The sequence below is a fragment of the Tetrao urogallus genome, assembly GCF_951394365.1.
Source record: "Tetrao urogallus genome assembly, chromosome: 24".
NCBI lineage: Eukaryota > Metazoa > Chordata > Aves > Galliformes > Phasianidae > Tetrao > Tetrao urogallus.
The window spans coordinates 1,906,841-1,931,547 of record NC_136837.1 but is presented as its reverse complement, the minus strand read 5'-3'; the positions used below and the strand labels follow the sequence as shown (position 1 = coordinate 1,931,547).

The window sequence follows — 24,707 nt, the reverse complement described above, 5'->3', positions numbered from 1 at the left end:
AGAAGCCTGTCCTGGATGTGTTGTGCAGAGGCCAAGGGATGTCACCTGCTCCAAGCCCCGCTGTGGTGCCAGCTGAGCTCCACTCATACGCATTTCCTATTACATCTTATTACACTGAGAAGAGTCCCTGCCTCAGCAGAGCCAGGTTCCCCACCCGTGGGCACAGACCCCAGCACCCAGGTGATGCCTTGCTGAGGGAGGATTTGCTCAGGCCCAGAGTGGGCGACAGGAGACGCTGCCTGATATGAACTGCAGCCATCCTTCTCCAACCTGCTTATCCCATGAGAACCAAAACTACAAAAAAGGAAGAATTGTAAAGAACTACAGTAGCTAAAAGTTTTCAAATCATGCCTGAAGACCACCTAACAGAGCCAGGAGGCATCTGGCATGGAAGCTGAAGACCCACTGCCCCCATGCCCAGTGTCTGCAGTAAGAAGCGTGTGAAGCAGGGTTCATCTGGGGCTCAGCCCTGACATCTATCGTGCTCCAACAAACCCAGTATCCTGCTATTTATGGCTTATATCAACAGAACTCTCAAAGATGCACACGAACGCACACACATCAAACCCCAAGCAGAATACAGAGCTAAAGCACGGCTTAGAGTAGAGTTAAGGCTCATTCAGATTCAGCTAGATTTGAAGACTGTAAGGCACATATTAGTACAATCGTGTTACTGTTAAAAAGCCAGAATATAAAAAGTCATCCCTTCCCCCACCCCCACCCCAAACATGCGAGGATACTGCGCATGTAGCTCTGTTACCTTTGTTGAACACAGATGGAAAGACAGTTCAGAGCCTGGTTAAAAGTGAACACCTGGTTTATACACTTCTCACAGCCGCCCAACACGAGCAGAACATTTCCCCAGACACTGCTTCAGGACAGCGGCGCTTCCCCCGACACACTGGGATTAAAACCAGTCCCTCACATGTGGCTTTCCTCCTCTTTGACACCGTCTTCTGTGCTCTTCTGAGGCAAGGTAGCCACATCATTGTTTGCTTCTTTCTGTTTCTCAGCCTCATCGATGTTGGTCTCCTCCTCTTTCCCTTCGTTCTTCGTCTTCTCCTCCGCCGCCTTCTGCTCCTTTGCCACCAGGCGGTAGTTGATGCCCATCCCAATGAAGAGGTAGATCCCAGAGATGATGAGGATGACCCCACAGGCCCAGTACGTGTACTTGTAGTCACCATACATGTCGTTGAGCTTACCTGATGGGACAGAGAGAGGACGGTTTAACAAGACTACCTCCAGTGCTGCCTGGAAACTGCTCGGGGTTCAGGAAGCATTCCCAAGAGCAGCCCAAGCCAACCACATTTGCTTCAGGCCTATTCCTTCTGCTCCCCCAGCTCACACCAGGGCTCAGCCCATCTCTCATTCCCCCAGATGTCACAGCAGGTCCAAAGCTGCTGCTTACCTTCCCTCACCTCCACCCAGGCACAGAGAGCACCGCCCACAGATGGGACCAGTAGCCCCACTGGTCTACTGCTACCAGTAGCAAAGCCAGACAAGGAGAAGCAGCACACAGAGACATCCTACCGAGCACGGGGGGTCCCAGAAGCACGGGGCAGCACTCCACGATGGTCACAAGGCCAACAGCACTGGAGAACCTCTGCGCTCCCACCAGGTCCATCAGGGTTTCAAACAGCACCGAGCTAAGCCAGCCGAAGGCAAAGCCAAAGAAACCAGCATAAATGCAGAACCCAGCGTAGGTGGTGGACATGGGGGCCAAGAGGTGGCACACCCCATTGTAAATCACAGAGATGGCAAAGAAATACTGGATTCTTGGTCGGATCCACTTGGTGTTTGCCACCAGTCCCATGGAAGGTCTGGCTACCATGTCTACGAAGGCCAGGATGGACAACAAGAAGGCCGCAGACTCGCTGGCAATCTTCTTGCTCTTTGCATAATTGCTGAGGAAGACCAAGGGAGTGAACAGCCCAAAGAACATGATCACATTGCCTGAGAGATAGAGCAGGAAGCCTCTGTGTGTGAAGAGGGACAGGTCCAAGAACTTGTTGATCGTCTGGAAAAGCGTGCTCTTCTGTTTCTTTGTCTTCCCACCGATGAGGTCTGTGCTAGTATCACCATCACCTTTCTTCACTGCTTTCCCAGCTTCCTGCAATACCTCTTTAGTGGGCTCTTTTTTCAGCTGGTCTGGCTTGGGACCAATCGGCCGCATGAGGGATCCAGCAACGCAGCAGTTCAGCAGGAGACCACCGAGGATGAGGAAGCTCCCTCGCCAGCCAAATATGCCAAAGAAGAGCTGGTTCACAGGTGCCAAGGTCGACAGGAACACGGGGCTGCCTGCCATAGCCAGTCCATTCGCCAGGGGACGCTTCTTGAAGAAATACTTGCCAATCATGGTTAAGGCAGGGTTCAGGTTAAAGGCAAGTCCAAGGCCTGAAGAGGAGAAATGAAGGATTCAGAGTTCTACATCCCCAGAAGCCAGCAGTGGTAACAGAGGGGCTCAGCAAGAGGAGCAAGAGATCAGGACTTCAGTTCTTTGTGTTCAATAGTATCACTCCAGCTGTATTAACCTTCAACCTGTATGAGCAATACTCAGCACCTCAACACCCACTGTGGAGGTAATTGGGAGGACAAGCTGTGTGCATGAGTTAGGAGAGCTGAAAAGACAGACCTGCTATGACCCCTGACAGACCTTACATCTACTAGCATGGCACAACCCTAACCTGAGACAGGAATAAAGGGAGGCTTTCTATTTTAAGTAGGCGAGTGAGTGCCAGTGCACTTACATTCCTCCTGCATTGCATCACCACGGCCATCCTCTTACTGGAGCACATAAAGGGAATTGGGACTTATACAAATTCATAGTAAGCATTTCCTGAGAATTACTAGACAGAAGCTGCTCCTCTGAGAAAGGCTTCTCAGTCGCAATCCCACCAGAGCACAGCTGGCACTTACCCCCAACGACCCCCACGCAGAAGTAGAGCTCCTCCACGGTGTTGCAGAAAGAGGCTGCAATCAAACCACACCCCGAGAGGCACCCACCCACGATCATGATGGGCCTGCTGCCGTACTTGTTCACCAGGATGCTGCTGATGGGACCTGGAGAGTCAAAGGAGACATGCCCAGAGGTGAGTTACTGTCATGGCTGCCTTCGCACAAGTGACCAGGCAGACATGCGCACAGGAAGGCTTCATTTCTGCACAGTGCCATTTCACCCAGCAAAGGAACTGGGATAAGAGGGAAGGGCTGAAGGACCAAAGACAGCTGGAGACAAGAAATGTGATATTTAGTTAAAGCACGTGCTGAAATCCCAACTGGAAAAGCAAGACTCTAGCAAGTGCCGAGGACTGTAGCCCTGCGGAGCCCCAGAAGCTGTTTACAGCTGTTGAAAGCCACAACTTCCCTGGGCAAGCAGCCTCCCATGGCCTATGCAGGAACCTGTCAGGCCACCAGCTGCCCTGCAGCTTCCCAAGGACCAGGGCAAAGGCCCTGCCCCGTGCTCTGTAACCAGCATGGCCCAGGGGCTTGGCAAAAGATAACAAGGTGACAGTTTGCATCCAACATGATGTTTCTGGTGGAGGACAAGGCCATGAAGCAGCAGCTTTGGTGGGTGCTGGGCAAAGTGCACCAAGGGCTTGCAGAAGGGAAGGCTCCTGCGCAATGCCAGGGAGATTGAGGCAAAGTTTTCACTGCTACCCCCTGAAGCAGGAGCAGCCCAATCGCTGTGCACACCGCCTTTTAAGTGCTTCATTATCAGGAGCTTTAATCCAAAGCAAACAGTGATTAGATACCGCAAAGCATGCTCTACAGATACTAAAATGTATTTAAATAAACTGAATGAACATCCATTGAATATTAACAGACCTAGTTTCACCATTAACAGATAGCGAGGTTGTCAACATGTTATTCATGGGTCCTCAGACACTACTTGACCTTTCTGCCTAGTTTAAACAAAGCCTAGAGAACGTTTGGGAAGCCCAGCTGCTACTGCAGCTTCTGCAGCGGAGGAAGCTGTGCTCCACCAGGCCGAAGGGATGCATCTGTCTGTGTGCAGGTAACAGCAAGTGGTGCAAAAGCAGTGAGCTGTTGGATCTGATGGGCACTGTTCAGTATGAGCAGCTGGCAGCATCATCACGAGGCACAGGACAAGGGAGTCTTCAGGATTAGAAGCAAAAGTCACTGCAAGTCCAAGGAGCAGCAGGCATCACAGGTTCTGGGGCACGCAGAGGGACTGTTCTCAGTGCATTAGGAAAAGGAATGGCCCAGATCAAGCCTCATTAAGGCAGCTACACTGTTTACAAGCTTGTTATAACATTGGAGCAGAGAAATGTGCCCACTGCCTCACTTGCTAAGCAAGGACAAAGCAGAGCCTGTTCCCCAAAAGGAAGAGCCTCATGCTCAGCCAGGCCGCTAACGTCAGCTCCTTTTGATGCACAAATGCAAATAAGACCAGGCATCCTGCCAGCTGGGGATGGCAGCGGTACAAGCTCCGATTTGCCTCTGAAGTGCACACAACAGCAGGGTCCCAATAAGAACTTCTTTCAGCCAGGTTACCCGGTGCAAAACTGCATGTGCAGACTGGCACAAGGCACCGGGGCTTAGGAACTTGGAACACATGACCCCAGCGGAGCAACGTCTGCCTGCTACTTGCTGGTGTAAAAGCAAGCATGAAATGTACAGCTTGGGGATTAGGAGACTCCAAGCAGTTCCTGAAGGACAGGAGAGGGGAGCTGTTTCACTTTAAGTAGTTGGCTTTATTCTGCTCATGTTTCTGATCTTCCAGTGCACGCTGCCATCTCCAAACAACACAAGCTGTCTAAGGCACTGCTCAGCACCACTGGGAAGAGCAGACTACATCCATTTTCAGTGCACATTTCAGCAGTCAGAGCTGACCAGAAAAGGGAACAGATTCTGGTAGGCAGTCAGTGCTCACTGGATGCCAAAATTAAGCATCTTGAACCAGGAAAAGACTCTATAACAGGGCTTCTGTGCTCAGCACAGCTACTCTCCCCAGCCTTGTGGCAGGTGCTGAGGGCAGACAGATCCTCAACCACACACTGTTACAAGAACAAGGGCAGAATTACACAAGTTGTAATACCCCGGAAAGAATTTACCTACAGCTTTGCTGAAGAGGACAGATTAACCCAGCTTTTGCATTCTGGACACTGAAAAGAACTTGGAGCAATCTACTCCAAGCAAGCTTGCTAAAGACATTTTGCTCTCACGTAATGAGAAAATCCTAACTTTTACCAAAGTTTTGACTGTTGTCACTACAGCAAGACGCAATTAATGAGGCCCAGCATCACATACTCCAAAGCAAGAGCACATGAAATGCTGTCCTCAATTCTCTTACCTCCTGCATACATAACAGCCAGCATGATAGAGGAGATCCATGAGACTTTGCTGCTAGATGCGTTGAAGATGACCTCAATCTCTTTGAAGAACACAGTGATGGATTTGGGGAAGGCATAGGAAAATCCAATGGAGATGAAGGCTCCGATGACCACAGCCCATCCCCAGCCTCCTTCAGGAGGAGTGTATCCCACAGGGCCTCCGATGGCCGGTGGCATCTTGAATGAGGCTGGCAATGGATCAGCTGGAGTTCAAAGATCTGCAAAGGACAAAGTATCATCTCAGCTGAATACAGAGTGCTGTAAACTCATTCCCCTACTGTGCAGGGCCCCATCCGCAAGGGGCACAGCACCCAACAACCCCAGTGCTGCAAAGGAAGCTGGCAGCCACACCAGCACCCCAACTCCCTCCAGGAAGGCTGCTCCCAGTGGGGAGAACCCAGGTTTGCAGGCAGGCTTTGGAAAGTTAACTTAAACCAAACGCTCAGATCACCGGTGGCCTTTAAAAGCACTGGCGAGCAGGTGTTTATAAAGTACATATTTAAGAGATGACATCCTATTATAAGCTGAAAAGGGCAAGCCATGATCTTACAAGAGTAGCTGAACACAGCAACAAAAAGAAGGCATTCAAATGGCTGCTCTGACAGCAGCACCAGGCCGGGCCCTGCTAGGTCCCACAATACAGAACCCATCAGTCGGGGGCCTGGGAACCTCAGCACAGCTGGAAACCCCAAAACCTGTTCTCATTTGATGAGCAGCATCCACACACCCCTCTCTGACCCATCACAGACAAAGTCAGGAAGATGCCAGTGCTTTGGCCAACAGTGAGTGCTCCATACAGGCCGGTGAGGGGCAGGTGTGCTGGGGATCCTGCAGCCCACAGGTGGGCAGGAAGATCTGGGAAACCCCAAAATGGGGTAAGAAGGGAAGGGACTCCTGAAGTCCTCCAGAGCAAGCACCTCATGCAACAGAGAGCTGCCCAGAGCAGGGCAGCACTCCCAGGTTCTTAAATACACACCTACCAGATAAAACTGTGCACAAGCCAGGACTTTCTGCAATGCAGGCAGGTGTCAAGACAGCACACCCATTAGTCCTGCATTCCCAGAAGGTCACACGCTGCAGCTAAACTTAGCTGTGAGCAACAACATGCTGCCAGGGCTCTGTCCTCCCCTGGGGCAGGGAGGGGGAGGTGCTCCAGCCCTCCCAGGAAACTGCATCGCAGCACTACTAACACCCCTCCTGATACCAGAAAGGCCATTCTCAGCACAAGGGAATGCAGCTGGGACAGTGCTGCTCATGCACCCCCAGCAGCACAGCTCCTGCACAGGCTGCACAGCTGGCACACACCTTGAAGCTGCAGTTACTTGAAAAAACAAGGCTGTTCAGACAGCAGAGAGCAGCACAATCCATCCCGCAGAGGAAACACAACCAAATCAGCCACTTGCATGCGTTTCACTGTGTGCAAAACAGGAACCACCACAGCCCCTGAAGCTCCCATGTGCCCCTGCAGATTTCAGGATGCCTTCAGAGCCGGGTTCCCGTGCAGCAAGATGCCTGCCGAGAAGGGCAGAGCCTGGAGCTGAAGCACTGCAGAGGCTCCCCCAGCCCTGCTCACACCAAGCCTTGTGAGCACAGAGGGGAAGGAAGGAGCACATCAAGCTCCTTCAGCAGAGCCTAAACGCTCTCATGCAATATTCCAGCTCAGGCTTTCACCTGAAGACATAACAGAGCACCAGACGTTTCTGCAGAGCTCCTATAAGCGACACCACAAGGCAGCGGCAGCTCCAGCGGCAGCTCGCTACCTGGCACAGAGGTGCAATGCACCCTATTGATAGCACACATCCGCTCGGCCCCGTGGCGATTACCATCGCATCCACGGCCGCTCTCATGCCAGCATCCACCTGGCACGTTCTGCCGTGCTCTTGGCAGCCAGCTCCTTCCCACGGCCGCCCGGATCGCTTTCACCTCACAGCACAGGCCAGGCCCCACGCGGCCCTGCAGCTCCATCCCCACACCACGGGGAGCCCCGAGGCCGCCCTAAGCCTTTAAGACTGGTTTAGCCTGAGCCAGGCGTGGATCTTTTTGGCTGGAAGGGTAATTCACCCACGCTCCAGCCAGCGCAGCACATGACTGTCATGAGCACACGGGCTCCTCCAGCCACAGGAATCATTCACAGGATGCTCCTCTATGCAATCCCCGGCAGCTCGACTCGCTGAAGCCACCAGGCAGCCCCCAGCTGGCACAGCACAGCACAGCTCACCCCAAACAGCCACCACACACTCTGCCCTCAGGCAACCCACCCTTAATCACAGAACTGCAGGGGTTGGAAGGGACCTCCAGAGATCATCGAGTCCAACCCCCTGCCAAAGCAGTTCCCTACAGCAGGTCGCACAGGTCGGCATCCAGGCAGGTCTTGAACATCTCCAGAGCAGGAGACTCCACCACCTCCCTGGGCAGCCTGTTCCAGTGCTCCGTCACCTCACTGTACAGAAGTTCCTTCATGCATTTGTGCAGAACTTCCTATGCTGCAGTTTCCAGCCGTTTCCCCTTGTCCTGTCTCCACTCACCACTGAAAACAGTCCGGCCTCACCATTCTGCCCCCCACACCTTAGATACTTACAGACCTGGATCAGGTCCCCTCTCAGTCTTCTTTTCCCAAGGCTGAACAGACCCAGTTCACTCAGCCTTTCTCCATAGCAGAGATGCTCCAGGCCCCTCACCATCTTCGTGGCCTCCCACTGGACTCTTTCCAAGAGATCCTTGTCTTTTTTGACAGGAGCCCAGAACTGCACGCAGTGCTCCAGAGTTACTCTAAGTTAAACACTGATAGAAATACTGGCGTTTGACATCACCTCCAGCCACAATGCACAGCCTGCAGCTCACTCCTAGGTTTGGAGTCATACTGAGCTCTCACAGCACCCAGCGAGCTTTAAGGCATCATCTAGCAGCCTTGATTTGCCTGAAATGTTTAAAAAAAAAAAAAAAAAAAAAGCTACTGCATTTTGGTAACAAAAAACCCAGCTGCTAGTCAGTAAATACAAACTACTTGATAGCACAAGAAAGGCCACTGATAGTAACAGCTATTAAACAGAACGCTGGGGATATTGCTGAGCTGCTGCGGAACACAGGTTTAGATCTTCCATCAGCCCCAAGCAGCTGAGCCAAAAATGACTATGGCTGGGCTCATTCCTCTTCTATGGCTGCTCAGGTGGCATCCTTCCATAAAAGACTTTAGAAGACCAAGACAACCTCTCTTGTAGCGCCAATGCATAGTGAAATACCTTGGACTGAAGTTGGAGACTATTAAGCAAGAACCCCAAAGTTTGATGCCAGAGGGTTTACATGAGCTCTGCATGTCACAGCACTTCGCCCTGACTCACTGCAAACCCTCATTAAGGAAGGCCAGTTTTAAAATACTTCTTCTATCAAAGGGAGGCTTCAAACGAGAGAGAAAAAGCACACGCCAGGCAGCCAGTCCAAAGGGAAAGCTTCCCTCCCCTTTGCAAAAGAAAATATATAAAGCAAATGAACAGTTATGACATTTACAGTGCTGTTTTGGAAGAGCAGCAACATGTAAGATGTGTTTGGAAATCATATTCACAGCTGCCAGGCAGCCAGCTACAGTTTGCCCTATTAGGAAACAAAGCAACCATACTAGCTGTAATTAAGACTGATGAGACCAAGTAATGACTGCAAGCATCACATCTGCTAGCCTGTGAAGTCTTGACAAACCTGCAGGAACAGGTAGCCTACAGCAAGCCCTCATCCTGCAGAGCAATGGCAGGAGCAGTTGTGTCTTTTTTTATGCAATCCAGACTGCATCAAATGGGAACAGACCCTGGGGAAGACCACAGTCCTTTCCCTCTCCCAGGCCCTATGCGCTGCTGCTGCTGTGGTCTCTTCTTTGAAGATGCCTGAATCAGGAAGATTTTAAAGACTTCTACTTACATAACCCAGCAAATCGCTGTGCTTTTTAAAGCTCCAGATTGGCAGGATTCCGGAGGAGAGACAGAGGCTCACATTTATAAAGCACCGCAAATGCTGCAAAATATTTCTGGGGCAATCCCTTTACAAAGGTAACCTCACAACTCTCTTTTTCAGGGCAGAAGGGGTTTCTCCCATGAGCAGCACCCTGGCCATGCAGATCCCTGCCTGTCTCCTCACATCCATCCCTCCCACTGGGGATTTTGCTGCACCAGGCACACATTCCTATCACACTTCCTGCCTCAGGTGCTCTTAAAGCCTTTCCCAGTGGCAGGGTTTGCTCAGCTGCCACGGACAGGCAGCATCCAGGGCACAATCCAAGCACCCCTTAGAGGTCCTCACTCTGAGCTGCAGGCTTATACTTATTGCTGGGGAGATGGAACTTCTAGCAACTGCAAGCTGGGGAGAGCAAGTAACATCTCACAGCTTCAAATCAGGACATTTTCTGGCCAGAGAAAATATCAAATAGAGATTGTTATGAACTAATGAGACACCGCTTCCACTGGCTTTAAGCACATTTGTAGAATTAAGCACAGGGATGTAATTCCAGTGCCCCTAGCCAGGGTTTTAACCTGGCTGTGCATGGCATACGTGACGACCCAGCATTTGCAGGGACTCTGCACCAAAACAATACTCAATTGAGGTCCTGCTCAGCTGAAGCATTTGTTCCCAGGGTGATGCGAGGTCAGTAGCACGAAAAGTTTGCCCAAGGACAGCAGCCCACACAGATGAGCTCAAGGTTCCTTCGCCAGCCACAGCACAGCCTGCTCAGCACCCCTCCTCTGCCCAAGGATGGCCAGCAGAGCCCCAGACATGCTGCAGTCTGCCAGCCTGGCGAGCAGACAAGCAGATGCCAGAAGGCATGGCTTCGTGCTCAGCAGAGGTGCCAGTGGCTGCTGCCTTCACCTTTTGCTCAGCGCCGGATCCCACAGCAGTGCAAGCCCCAGCCTGCAGTGCAGGATCTGAGTTGTGCAGCAGCCCACTCAGCAGCACCAGCGCTCACCTCAGCAGGGCTATGGGCTCCGCTGGAGCATCACTCACTACAAACGGCGGCTGAGGACAGAGATGGCAGGGATCTGAAGATAATCTCCCACACAGCAGCCACCACACCTGGTTTGTGGGCTGCGAGAGGAGGCTGCACTGCTGTGCATTGACCCCATCCAGGCAGCTCCTCACCGCCTGCAGCCATCAGCACTGCCCTCCTGCCTGCAGGGAGCTGATGCAACAGGACTCTGAGGTTGTTTGTCAGAAGCACAAAGCAGGGCAGGAAGGAAAAACAAAACAAACAAGAAAGCAGGTACCAATTTCTCTCCCCAAAACAGGCCCATTACAAGCAGCCATTCTAGGCTGCTGTCTCCAGGAATTACCACCAGTGATCTCAGCCTGTCTGAGCAAGGACCAGGAGCCTTACTAGTATGAGAAAGCATGAAGCAAGCTTAAGCAAGCAACCAGAGGAATCAAGGGAAAAAACCCTGGCTGACTTTTTTTTTTGGCTGGCAATGGCCACAACTCAAGCAGAGTTCTTCCAGATCCCTCTGACCCACAGCTCTAGTGTGGTAGCAATGAAGGCCCTGTGGCACAGCTCCTGCTGGACTCCCCCCGCACAGCACAGCACAGCACAGCCCCCAGCCCACCTGCAGCCACCCAACTCCATCCCAGGAGGGCCATGGTTCTCAGCATCCCCTCGTGCAGGTTTCAGTCTCAGGTGCCCAGGCGCAGACCACACTTCAACAGGAGCAGGGATGTTTCTCTCAGCACTGCAGTACTCACAAATGCCTCAGAGACGATCTGCGCCTTGCCAAGAAATCCTCAGAATGAGAAAAATGTGGTACCAAGTAGCACCAGCATTCTTTCATTAGACATCAATACACACAGCCAAGGACGCAGCCACTCCAGGTTTCACTGTGTGGGGCAGCAGAACCTCAGAGCCCCACAGCTGTTTCGGTCTAAACAACCGCCCCTCTCTTCCCTGAGGGCAGCAGCTCATCGCCTTTGTTCTCAGCCACATCCATCTCATCCCTCTTTAAAGCCTCCCAAGCACAGAGGAGGCGGCTGCAGCTATGTGGATGGAGATTACCTGACACCACCTGCAGGAGGACTGTGGTTTTGGGAACCAACTACAGCCCCACACAAACTTTCTTTGGCTGCAGCACAATTACACAGCAGCAGCTTGAAGGGAGCATTTCAAAATGAGTCATTCAGACAATAATGGCAAGAGGCTCCTGCTTTCTTCATCAGAAGGGTTGCTATTATGGGCTTATTCCACCGAAGGAAGTGGGAGAAGTCATAAAACTACAACATTAACACTGATGTGCTTAGACAGAACTTGCCTCCCTTAGGCTACGTGCAACTTTTCAACTCCTCATGAAGGACCTATGGAACGGAATCACGCAAGCCTCCAGCCCTGCAAAAGTCTCTGGGTATTTTCCACCTTAGCTGCCAGACAATTCAAGGCAAGTGCGAGAACAGATGCACCATTGGCACCTTTTGATTAGAAACCACCTCCCGGTGGGCACAGAGCAGATAATGCTCTCACACCTCTGCCTGGAGGGCAGGACAGGATATGGCCACAGCTGTGACACTGCAGGGAAGCTCACAGCATGCCTGCACCATACCTGTGTGTGGCTGGAAGATTCACCAGGCAGGGATGAACTGAAGACAGAGAAGGCTCCTTTGAGGGCAGGACATGGGGCTCTGAGGAGTTCCTGAGTCCCAACAGCACTCCAGAGGGGACTTTTTCAGCCCTGCTCTTCTCCGTGGCCAGAAAAGCCTGGAGCAGAGGCATCCAAGGGACAGCGCACCAAGTTACCTCACTTAGCATGAGAAAGGGATGCCTGTGCACCACAAAATGGCTTCAGGCATACAGAAAAGCAAGAAAACAAACACCACGAAACGAGAAAATGTATTTCAGGTGCCTGGGAATAGATTTAAAAGGCTCCCCTGACACTGAAGCCCAAGAACACCAACTAAGTCCAGTGTACCTATGGGGCAGGCGGGTGCCCCACAGACGTGCTGTGCCTATTCACAGCACCATTACAGGACTGTGAGCACCTCAGCCTTTCCCAACGCACTGCCCACCACCCAGATGGCCACAGAAAGACCCCCCCCCCAGCCCACAACACGTGTTGGCAGGCTCATTCCTACACGCTGACAAGGGCTGCCGTGTTGCCCCAAGCAGCAGCAGGCCGTGGTGGCCTTTCTATCAGGATATCACCCAGCCCGGCTCGCTGCAGCAGGGCAGCCCCACACCACAAGCTGTATCAGGCTGCTCGGCGAGGGCAGGGGCCCCACAGCCCCCCGCTGCCTCCTGCGATGCCAGGCCTGGGGTGAGCAGAGCGCTGCAGCCTTCCCGGCCTCACTGCCTGTGGGGGGAACCACGCGTGGGTCCCGAGCCGAGCACGGCTCCGCAGCCGAGCAGACAAGATCGGCCTCACGCTCCCCACGCGGCCCCCGGGGCCTCAGCTCCCGCGGGAGCTTTTTCTTATCAGCCATCCAGAACTCGGTTAATCGCCTCGCATCCATCCCCGCTATCTGGAGCGCGCAAGGCGGAGCGGATTTACCCTCCCCGTTCAGCGGCCAAAAAAACACGACCGGGGCATCGCCCACCCCGGGCCGCCCCATCGAGCAGATGCAGCCGCAGCATAGGAGCTCGCGAGAGCTCCGCTCAGCGCTCACCTTGGTTTCGGACGACCCTCAGCCAGGAGGTCTTCCGTTGCAGCACCGACGGCGCGGAGCCCCCCCCGTCCCTCCCTGCCCTTGGAGCGCCTCGGAGGGCGCTGGAGGTCACCACCGCCTCCCGCCGCTGTTCCACGTGGGGGAGAAAGGCAAAACGCGGGCCCAACCGCGACCAAAAAAAAAAAACAACCAAGGCCTGAATTACTACTATGGAAAGGTGACAAAACACAAAGGCAGGCAACTCCGACGGCACAGCGAACCAGGAGCGGACCCGTCGAGCGGCGTCGGACCACGACCCGGCGCTGCACGCTGCGGCCCCGAACACACGGCCGAGGTCCCAGCAGCTCCGACGTCCCAGCAGCTCCCGAGGCGATCGCAAAGCTGCCGGGGATCCCAGCCCAGCCCACCGCCGGGCCCACCGGCCGCTGTTCAGCCTCCCCGCGGCGGAGCCGAGCAGGGCCCCTAACGTTATGCAGGAGCTCAGCGCCCAACGGACACGCACCCCCCCCCCCCAACGGCTGGGCTCGGGGCCGCGCGTCCCCGCAAACCGCAGCATCAAGGCTCCCGCCACGAGGTCTCGCCGCCTCCCCGCGTATCCTCCATCCCCCGGCCACGTGGAGCCCCGAAACCTCCCAGCAAGGACCGCTCTGCCCCCTGCCCCGCTCCAAGCTCCATCTCCTCCCCCCGAACGCCACGTGGGCCCAACGCAGCACCAGGCCCCTACCTGCGCGTGCCGCCGCCGGCCGAGTGCCGCCTCCTCCGGCCCCCCCCGCCGCTATAAGGGCGGAGGGGCCGCGCCTTCCGTTCGGGGCGGGGGCAGCGGGTGGGGCCGGCCGCGGCACCGCCTCCGTCCTCGCGCCACGTGCGCGGAGCGCCCCACGCGTGGCCGCGGCTCCCGTGCGGCCCGGCACGTACCGCCCCGAGCGGAAAGCGCGGCCCGACGGCGGGCGGGGGAGCGCCGGCACCGCGCTTCGGTCCGCGCGGGTCCGCGGGAAGCGGCGTCCGCGGCCCCTGGCGGCGGTGCTTCGCCCGACATCAGCCGGCCCGACTTTGTGCTCTTTGGCTGCGGCGCTTCCCTCATCTACCGGAACGTTTCTGGCTGTCGCCAGCGTCAGCTGGCAGGCGGCTTTTCCAAGAAGCCGCTGTGCTGCCCGTTGGTGCCGTAACCGCGAGGATGGCGGATGAGACGGACTCGAGCAACCCCCGCTGCCGGCTGCGCTGCTCTGTGCACAAACAGATGTTGTGCCCGGAACCGTGGGCTCAGAGCAGGCAGAGCTGGCGGGGAGGGGCCCAGCGCTGCGCCTACATGGAGCCGGGCTCGGCCCTTGTGAGCTCACAAAATGGCTCGAGTTGGAAGGAATCCCCGAAAGCCATCCGGTCCTGCACTGAACAGGGGCGCCCACAGGTCCATCAGTGCTCAGAGGCCCCCAGCCTGAGCCTGGGTGTCTGCAGGGACGAGGCACCACCACCTCTGTGGGCAACTTGTGCCAGTGCATCAATGCCCTCAGCATGAAGAACTTTTGTTATATCCACTCTAAATCATAGAATCACAGCATGGCCTGGGTTGCAGAGGACCACAACGCTCATCCAGTTCCAACCCCCTGCTGTGTGCAGGTCGCCAACCAGCAGCCCAGGCTGCCCAGAGCCACATCCAGCCTGGCCTCGAATGCCTGCAGGGATGGGGCATCCACAGCCTCCTTGGGCAACCTGTTCCAGTGCCTCACCACCCTCCAGGTGAAAAACTTCCTTCTAATATCCAACCTAAACCTCCCCTGTCTCAGTTTAAGACCATTCCCCCTTATCCTATCACAACAGACCCTGCTTAAGAATCTGTCCCCTTTTTCCTTACAGCCCCTTTATGTGCTGACAGGCCACCACCAAGTCTCCCCAGCTCAGAGATGTCCAACTGCTCTCTCTTCATCCTGCTGCAGACAAAGCTGCTGCACAGCCTGGGCACAGAAAGGCACTGCATGGCACACAAGTGAGGTTCTTACATCAGCACCAGAGCTCCACATGCTCAGGATGCAGATCTGCAGCGGTGACGCATCGCATGTGACAAATCCTGCACAGATGACTGTTACTCTGAATGTTCTTCTGTAGCTGCTCTCTCCCGCAGCCTAATGAAGTTAATTGTGTTCTGGGTTGCATGCTGAACGCTCTGTTTTAAAGCAGAAGTATGGTGTAATTCACCTCAGAGCCATGGCAGGGAACAAAGGGGAGAAGCCCAGCTACAAGACCAGGAGCAGCAGCAGGAGATGCGATCCCTTCTGTATCAAAGGCAACTCTGCAACCCCACAAGTGTGTGCATGGGTGTGTGCTGTGCATGTCGGGGCACTCCGTGACTGGGGGCACCCGCTGGAAGCGGAGCAACCTCACTCACCCACTTCTGAAGGACAACGCAACCCAACGAGCGAGTGGGTGGCAGGTTTTCCTGCTGCATCTACCTCTGAGCAACTCGGAGAGCAGGGAGAGGTCTGCGCTCATCGGGAGATGAATAGTGATTAAAGACAGGGAGTTTGGGAGCGGACTCAAAGTGCCACTCCTGCAATGCCTTCGCCTGCAAGCAGTGCTCTGCCGGGGCACGGGATGGGAGCAGCAGTGAGCTGGGATGGTGCTGCCATGCTCCTTCATTTGTAGACGGAGGAAAGCCATGCTCAGAGCCACTGCACTTCCGCCTTCTTTAGAAGATGGATTTAGTATTAATCCCTTCAGGAATTTTTTTTTTTTTCTCATGAGGAAAACAAGATATTGTTTCAGGATATTGGGCAACAATGCTGCCCTTTAAGGGCAGCTATAAGCAGCCTTGCCGCCCTCACTACTGGCTGCATTTGTTGCTAATCGAGTTTAAGATTTGGTACAGCCGATGCACTTCCAGAGAGGTCACAGCAGAGCAATTCCAGTTCAGGATTTCTGTATCCCATTGTAAACACTAAGGGCCTGTAGTAACCTCAAAATATAAACACTAGCTTTGGTTTCCATTGGAACTAATATCTCTAGCAGCTGCAAATTCAGCCCTCCCGTCTTTGTCAGCATGCGTGTCCTGCTTGATAAGAGGCAACAACGGGAGTCAAATCCAGGAATTATTGGAAATCTCCAGGGAAAGCCTGTCCTTCTGAGATATCCATCAGCTTCCTGATGGTCTGGGGAGGTTTTCTGAACCTTTGGGCTCACATTTCTCAGTCTACCTCCAGGTCCTGAGGTTACCACCCCAGCAGCCCTGGGACAATGGCTGTGGAAGAGAAGGCGTCAGGGCAGTCCCTGGGGAGCAGCAGCTCCTCTGAATGATGACAAAGGCGTGACATTGTTTAGGGCTGTGCTACAACTGCTGTCGTTGTTTACAATATAACGTGTCTTAGGAAGAAATTGTTTGTTGAGAAAATGTTTAAAATTGCCACTAATGATCAATAGAAAAATCCCTGCAATTGCCGCAACCTTCACGCTGCGCACGCAGTGATGCACGTGGCTGGGAGCAGGGTGCAAGGGATCCTCAGCCACGTGCAGGTGGCACAGTGGACACTAAGAGACATCATACAGAGCATGGTCTCGCTGTTCCCCCACTCTGTGCCCATTCCTCACCTCTCAATGTGCTCAGGCTGTTCTCCCGGGGCCGCTGCTGTACGGCATATGCCAGCATGCCACCTCTTGCCAAGAAGCTTATCTGGCACAAGAAATCACATCTGTTCATCCTCCCTTGCTGTCCTTGCAGCCAGAGGGAGGTGGTGGTTCTCGGTGTACTTTCAGTGCTGGCTCCTGCTCCATGGGGATTTGGAAGGTCTCTGCGTGCTGCGGGGGCTGCCGGCCCTACTGCAGATTGCTGCCTGTCTGCTCCCAGTGCAGCTCCCTGAGCACTGGCTGCCCAACAGATCCCCGCTCTGCTGTTCTCCTTGCCTGCAGGGGGTGGCTGGGGTTCAGAGGGGATCAGAGCCCACCTGGAGGTGAATCACACCCTGGGCTGGAACATGGCAGAGCCATGCAGCACCGCGCTGGTGGGGGGCACAGGGACCCATCCTCGGGGTGATGCTGCAGAGGGACACTCCGCTCCAGCCCCACCTCATTCCCAACCCCTCACATTGGGGTCAGTGCCTCAGGGACATCCAGACTGGTCTGACCGGTGCAGGGTCTGGTTCTGCAGAGCAGGGGGACCTGGCCAGGCCTCAGTGCTCTCCAGTAGGATTTTGCTGTCCCAGAACACTCTGTTTTAATGACTTTATTCCTGTTCTCGGGGGTGGGGAGGAAGAGGTGGGGGCTCTGCTAATCATTTAAGCATATCCCACGTAAAATGACTTCATGTGTCACTTGCACTGCCTCACCTGCCTCGTCCCCTCCCTTCTGTCTGTCCCCATCCACAGAGCCTGTGTTATTTTCATGTGACCCACAGCTGCTGCCAATAGCATCCATTGCCATGATGACACTACTGGAATCAGCCCCCACTGCCTGCACCTTTGTCCTGTTCCTGAAAGGATGGTAAATGTTCACATGGTGATCTCAGGACAGTCTCACTGCAGGGAAAATCTGGAGCTCCAGGCTGCTCTCCAGCTCCAGTCCCACACTGCAGCAGCTGTTTCCCTGGGATGTTGCACAACGCCTGATTTCTCTGTGTGTTACTCGGTATTTTCAGTTCTGCATCATCTTTGGGGAGCTCAGTGCACTCTCCGAGCTCTGAAGCAGCCGAGGACAAACCTCAGGGCTTCGGGACACACAGCAGGATGAGACCAGAGGCCGCCCTGCCTGGCAGCACTGCCAACACAGACGCGGGACCTCACTGCTGTGTGAGTCCCCAGGAGGCAGTGAGTGCCCAGCCAAGGGCTGGAGTGTGGGAGCTGAGGAGACAAAACACAGCCGCCAATGTTTGTTCTGAAACCTGCCCAGAATTTCTTTGGCCTCAATGAGGCTGAGGATTATTTTCCTTAAGTATTTTTAAACCTGGAGCCTGGCAAGGGCCAGAGGGCTGGGATTTCCTGGCCTGGGTGGATGAGAGGAGCTTGATCCTTCCACGCCATATGGGAAGTGCTGGTTACCTGTATGGGGTGAGCAAGGGTGGCCAGGCTGGCAGGAACCTTGGGAAGGAAGGCACCTGCGGGAGGAAAGCAGTGCAGGAGGAAATCAGTGCAGGAGGAAAGCTGTGCAGGAGGAAAGCAATGCAGGAGGAAGGCTGTGCAGAGGAAAGCACTGCAGGAGGAATGCACCTGCAGCCCTGGGGCCCCATGCCAGCAGGTTCTGTCCTCACAGCAGGCACTCTCTCTACCAGGATGGGACCAGGGCTGCCCTGTGCCCTTGTGACAGCCAGGAGGGGAAGGCAGCAGCCAAGGGGTCAGGGATGTGCTCATTTCCCCCACACTGGTCAAGGGGATGCAGAACCCTATGGGCACCCAAGCAGGGCAGCTCTGGAGCTGCTGGAGATGCATTCACATCCATGGAGTGAGAGTGGCCCAGCTTCTGGGGCTGAGTGAGGCCATGGAGACTCAGCACAGACTTTGCTCTGTGTCTTTTCCCTGCCAGCCCACTCGGGTGCCCCAGTGTGGCTCACTGGCAGCAGCATGGCAGCAGCCGGGTGTGGGGTGGAGCAGCTCTGTCTCAGCACCCCACTGCTCCCCCCTGGCTGTGTGGGTGTGAGCAATGGAAGGAAAGCCCCCACCGTGCTGGCAGCTCCCTCGCTTGTGTGTATCAGTAATGCTCTCCTGGCCTTCCCCTTGCTGGCAGGGTTTGGCAGTGGGACAGCCACATTTTGCTCCCATTCAGCATGGGTGAGCACACGACCTATTGTGTGCATGTGTAAATACACAGATGTGTTGCTTGTTCCAAAACCCTGCTTGTTCCTTTCCCAAAGATCCAGGATGGACAATGTCAGGAAAGCCTCCGTCCTCCAGCTTTGTTCAACTGCGTGTACTGGGAGGAAAATTCCCTGCAGAGGAGCTCCCAGCACCGTGTGCTGCATGCATGGCATCTGCTGGTGTGCCCAACCCTGGAGCTGCTGGGATGGGTGAGCAGGGCTGGTGCCCACGGGGGGAAAGGTGGGGCCCTGTGCTGCGTGCTTGTCCCCAGGGCTGGCACCTTCTGAAGCAGGTTGGGCCCTTTCCCTGTGCACACACAGGCCCAAGTCCAGTGCCACCAAAGTACACCGAGCGCTGGAGGAAGTCCTGGCCCCATGCTGCTGACAGGACTTTGCCTTTTGCTTCAGCAAAAGGGCTGCAGGTGTCTCTTAGCCCTAGAAGCTGCTGTGCGGCCGTCCCGCAGCTCCCTGCGTGCTCTGAGATCCCCAACTCAGCTGCACTCCTGCAGATGCTCCCGCAATAACACCGACAGCACAGTGCTGGTCTGAGACAGAGCAGCGCTGCCATGGGCAGACAGCACAGCAGCACAGCCCGAGATTACACCCCTTGTAAACACTGCCAAGCACCCACGAAAACCATCGCTTGCTGCCCGTTTCGGCCCCACGTTCTTCATGTGCTCTTTGTGTTTGCTGAGCATAACTCCTGTGGTTGAGCTGTGAAGGCAGAGAAGTTACGCAAAGCAATCTGATGACTCTGATGGACAAGCCAGAACTGCTTTCTCACCTGAGGGTGTCCCATAAAATGTCTTTTGACCCAGTCACAGCCGCACAGCAGCCCGTGGCAGGAATCTGGCCATGTGCATGCATGTGCTGGCCCCACAGAGATGCAGAAGAAGATCCTTGAACAACCTCAGCCACCATCCAAACAGATCCCAGATATCCCATAAACAGATGGGGGTAAATGTGCCCCACAAGCTGCTCGTTCTGCGTTATCGTCCCTTTCCAATAACAGCTGATAAGCTGTGGATCAACAAACATTGCTGCTACTCCCCAAGCCCCACTTCAGGATAAATAAAGCCTGCCTTCTTTCTAAGCAGGTCGTGCTCCCTCTTGGGATGAAGACACTGCTACCCTTTCCCTGGTTTACAGGCTAAAGAGGACAAAATGTATTAACGGGTACAAAAAAAGCCAGAGAAAACTGGAGCAGAAGCAGCAAGAGACATGTCAGACACACTCCCATTAGCTCCCTTTCCAATGTGCGTTTAACAGATAATTCGTTATCATCACAGTCCAAAGTTAACCTGCTGGAAATCTGCTGTGGGAGAGCTGGCTGCAGCTGCAGCATTTCAGCTGGGCATAAACAAACCAAAAAACACAGCAGAAGCTTGTTTTTGATTAAACCCACTGCTGCCAGGCACAAATACGTATTTTGTGGGTGGAAGTTCATTGGGGCACAAGCACCAAAGATCGTCCCTCCCTCACTGAAAAGCAGACTTTGTGCCCCGCGCTGCACGTCCGCATCCCACACCGATGGCCTGGGAGGAGCAGGAAGCAGTCGGGCTTTGGCTGCACCTCCTGCAGCAGGAAGCTGCTGCTCAGCCTGGTTCTGCCCCACCTTGCTGCTGTTCCTGCACACCTCCCATCCCTCTGTGAGATTTCAGGCGATGCTTTGGCACGGAGGAGCAGATCCCCGCGTGGGCACGGCAGGGCTGTGCGTGCACGTGGCTGTGTAATACCATAACAAGATTACCCTTGGACACGATGGCTGTGAAATAATCCACGATATCACTCAGCAAATCCCAGGATCCAATTACTGCTTTGCATGACACCGTCCTGGAGTGGGGGGCTGAGCAGTGCCGTACAGCTCCGCTCCCCGTGCCCTGGTGTCACTCAGCATTAGCACATTTAGCCATGCCCTGTGGAGTGCTGGCCTCACAGCAGCTCCCCGTGCCTCCTGCATGCAGTCGAGCCTCCCTTCCATCCGCTCCCAAGCATCAGCCCCAGCAGCACTGGGCCGCTCTGCAGTGCTGCTCTGCCCAGGGCATGTAGCAGAGGAGCAGGGTGATGCAGCCACGCCGAGCTCCGCTGTTTGCAAACAGCTCTGCAGGACACGTTCCTTGGCCCAGCACCTGCTCCCTGCAGCCAGCAGGAGCACAAAACCCAGCACTCCAGACCCAGCAGTGCTCCCGCAGCGCCCAAGCAGCGCTCCGCAGTGCTCTGCCCTTGGCAGGTGTTCAGACAGCAGCGCTGCTGCCAAGACAGGCAGGGAACGTGGCCAGCTGCAAATTTAGTTCATTTTTGGAGCCTTTGAATCGCTGGCCGGCTGCCAGGCTTGTTATTTGTTATTTGTTGGTCTCTTTAAGTATTTTTTTTTTTTCCAAGTGAATTTCAAGCTGGCAAGTGGAGCCGGGCAGAGGAGCGTGGCAGCGCGATCCACCCCGAGCACCAGCAAACCTGGGCTCTCACCTCTGCTGCAGTGGGAATAGAATCGAGGCTCCCAGCACTACAACTCCTGCACTCAGCCCTGCTGCACAGGGATGGCACAGCACTGGGCTGGAGGCCTGGGTTTGGCAGGCAGTGCCCAGTGCTTGCGGCCTCTGCGAGCCCGGCCAGTGGTGATTAAGAAGCGAAACAAAATGGGGGCAATTTAAAAGGGAAGAAATTGCTGTTCCGTCTTGGAAACCTGATCCGCAGCTCCATTTCCCTCCAAAGGAGAGAAACAAAGGCTTTCAAGTGGCTGCCTCAGAGGGCAGGAGGAGAGGGGCTGCAGGGCTGGGGCCACCAGGAGCTAAAGGGCGGGGATGGGGAGGATGGGGCAAGGATGGGGAAGATGGGGGAGGATGGGACAGGGATGGAGCAGGGTGGGGCGAGACAGGTATGGATGGGGCAGGGATGGGATGGGATGGCAGGGGCCGTGGGGCAGGCAGGTGGGCTCGTGTTCTATGCCCTCCCCCCACCTCATGCCTCTCTGCCATTGTTCATGGCCCCAGGGGTCAAGCTGTCCTTCCTCTGCCCACCACCTTTCCACCACACCTCCTGCCCTTATGTGAGCCCCCACAGCACCCCAGGGATGAAGGAGCCATTCTCTGGAGCCCTGGTGAGGCCGAAGGAGTTGAGAAAGCAGTGAGTTTTCCTTGATGTTTGCTTTAGACAGAGCTGATGCTGCAAATCAGGTGGCGTGTGCTGCAAGGCCTGGTGAAGATAACGGGGAGGATGAGCTCCCCTGGTGAGTGTCATTTGGAGAACTTGAATGGGGGCTCTAAAGTTGAATGCAAAGTAAAAGATTAAGATCGGTATTTGTCCCTTTTCTTCCTTTTTCCTTCCTACCGGAGCAAAAATACTCCTGTTTATTGCTACAAACCCTCGGGGCTGTATGGTGAACTCTCAGCGGGAACCAATGTCTCAGGAGATCAGAGATCCCAAGAACATTCTTCTGCCAAAGCTGCCTCTCTAATCAGCCCCATTCATCTCCCTCTGCAACTCTATCTGAGAAACGAGTAACGGGTCAAACACGGGACAGCTTCCTCAGCACTACCACCCATCTGCAGCCTCCCTCAGGTCACACATTGGGGTGGCTCATGGTGGACAGCTTCCCACTACCTTTTTCTGTAGCCTGGCTTGCATATCTGTGCTCAGTCTGCAAATCCACCGCTGCTGTTCCCCATCAGCAGAGCTCACCCAGCACTGCCCCTCTGCTGCCATGCACTGAGCTGCAGCACCGAGCTCCAGACCTTCCCGCTGTATATTCTTCCTAAGAAAATAAAGCATCACTGTCCTATTAATTATGTGAGTTACGGAGCAATATTTTTCCCAGAGTCACCTACTGGTTTGCGTATTATTTTTCCAGGCAGCTCAGCCAGTAGCCTGGCAACGCGGTGACCTTATGCTCTGCGCAGCTTTGAGTGTTATATCAGCCACACTGGACTCTCTCCACTGCTCCATATTGCTCAGCCCCTCATTAGTGCAATTAATAAGCCGCTTCTGTCAATTCAATCAAATGCCAGGCTCGACAGCAGCGGAAAGTTTTGGCAGTTCGGGTAGGAGAGATTCTGGGCAGCACTGGGAAATTGCAGGAAACCTTTCATCTCCCCCAAGGAGCTGAACAAGAATGGGATTGTGGGCCTGGGATTCTCTCAGGTCATGTTTATTTATCGCCTGCTCGTTAGTATAATAAATCAGATCCCCTGTCACTTTGAATGAAATCAGAGGTTTGCTGGAAGGAACTTGGCAGAACACCTTGATATTATTCGTGATGATGCAGACAAAGGCTCACGGAAGGCGATGCCCTGGCTGGGCAGCACCTCCCACATGGCAAAAGCAAACTGGCCACAGCAATGCGGTCATCCCAGGGCAGGGAGGGATGCGATGGGCTGGGGGCACACTGCACAACCGCACTGCACAGCACGGTGTGCCAGGGGTGCACGGCAGCGGGCAGGGATGTTCCTCCTGCTGCCACCAGTTCCAGGGGACGTTTGGTGGGAGAGCTGCCTGCCCTGCCACTGCTCTGCCATCGCTGCTCCGGGTGCGTGCAGGAGGCAGAGCTGCTCCTCCACCTGCAGTCACATGCACCGTGATGGCATTTCACTTCTCACTGCAGACTTTGTCCTGGATCTGATGTTGCTGTGCTCCTTGGACCTGGGAGCTCCCATGGCTGCAAGGCAAGACCCTGGCAGGAGGAGGAGGCCCTGGTGAGCATGGCGTGGGTCTGATGAGATGCTGCAAGGTCAGGCTGTGCCCATTGCACTGCTGGGAGCACCCTGGGGTGGCAGCAAGGAAGAACTGCTGTTCTGTTGGTCTGAGCAGTGCTGCAGGTGAACGGCCCAGAAACGTTCCTAAAATAAAACTCCCCGGGACATTCTTCAATCTGGTCTGGCAGTGGAAGTGCTGAATAAAATAAGAACTTTCATCCCAAGGTTATGACAGAACAGTTGTGTTTTATTGGTCAATTTATGACAGCATTCACTCTCCACGCCGGGATAAACATTAAACTCTTCCTAATTGCTCAAAAGATGCAATGCTAGGGGGCAGCTCGTGCCCTCATTGCAGCAGGACCAGCGGAGCACCCCGGCCCCAATCGTTAGCAGCCGCGACTCCCGCTGACCCATAAAAGCTCAGGGAAAGAAACAGCCGCTGGGAGGGGAGGAAGGGCCAGCTGAAGATGCTATTATTGCTGCAGTAATTTCCCTGGAAAAACAGCCCCCGGTTGCAGCCATGTGCGAGGAGGAAGAGGAGGAGGAGAGCCTCGTTCCTCGCCAGCCCGGTGCCAGCGGGCAGCTCTGCGCTGTAGGCCGGGCGGCAGCTCGCACCTCCCGCGGGGGCGGCCGGGTCGAAATACCGCCGGATCCGCGGGGCTCCTCGGGGCTCGCGTGCCCCCCAGCGGCCAACACGGCCCGGCGCAGGGACCGCAGCCGGCGGAGGGGAAGCGCCGCTCCCACGGCCGCGCCGCAAGTACAGCCGGGGCGGGGCGGGGAGGAGAACGAGCCCGACGGCTGCGGTCGGAGCGGGGTAGCGGCGCGGCGCTGGGGCGGGCCGCTATTAGCGTGCGAATGTGGCTGCAGTAGCGATGCTGTCACGCACGCAAATTGCGGTGGGAATCGTCGTCGGAGCCCCGCGCGGGGCCCTCGGCTTTGTCTCGCTGAGGCGCTCCGTTGGGCTGCAGAAGCCCGACCGAAGGAGATGGACGAGGGGCGGGAAGGGGCCGGGAACCGCAACCGGCAACCGCACGGCGCGCGGCGGAAAGGGGGCGGGGCCTGATTCGAGCAGGGGCGTGGCTTAATGCGATCGTGGTCCGATGTGCTCAGGATGCGGGGCCGACGTGCCGGGCGGTGCGTGAGCCGTTCGGGGCGGGGCTATCTGGAGCCCCGCCCATCGCTCGGCTCCCCGCCTTAGCCCCGCCCCTTGCCGCCCGCACGCCGACGTGATGACGCGGCGCGGCGGGGGCGTGGCGCGGCGCGGGGCCGGGCGGG

The 24,707-nt window shown here is 55.3% G+C and overlaps 1 protein-coding gene across 1 annotated transcript; it reads right to left on the bottom strand.

Annotated features, from left to right (window-relative positions):
• Nucleotides 1-921: 921 nt before the first annotated feature.
• On the bottom strand, nucleotides 922-5,531 carry SLC16A1 (solute carrier family 16 member 1; the record flags this gene model as incomplete). Its single annotated transcript, XM_079546540.1, has 4 exons — nucleotides 922-1,202; nucleotides 1,531-2,394; nucleotides 2,917-3,060; nucleotides 5,315-5,531. 4 exons carry the CDS (start codon nucleotides 5,529-5,531, stop codon nucleotides 922-924), a joined length of 1,506 nt encoding a protein of 501 aa, XP_079402666.1.
• Between the last annotated feature and the right edge of the window lie 19,176 nt (nucleotides 5,532-24,707).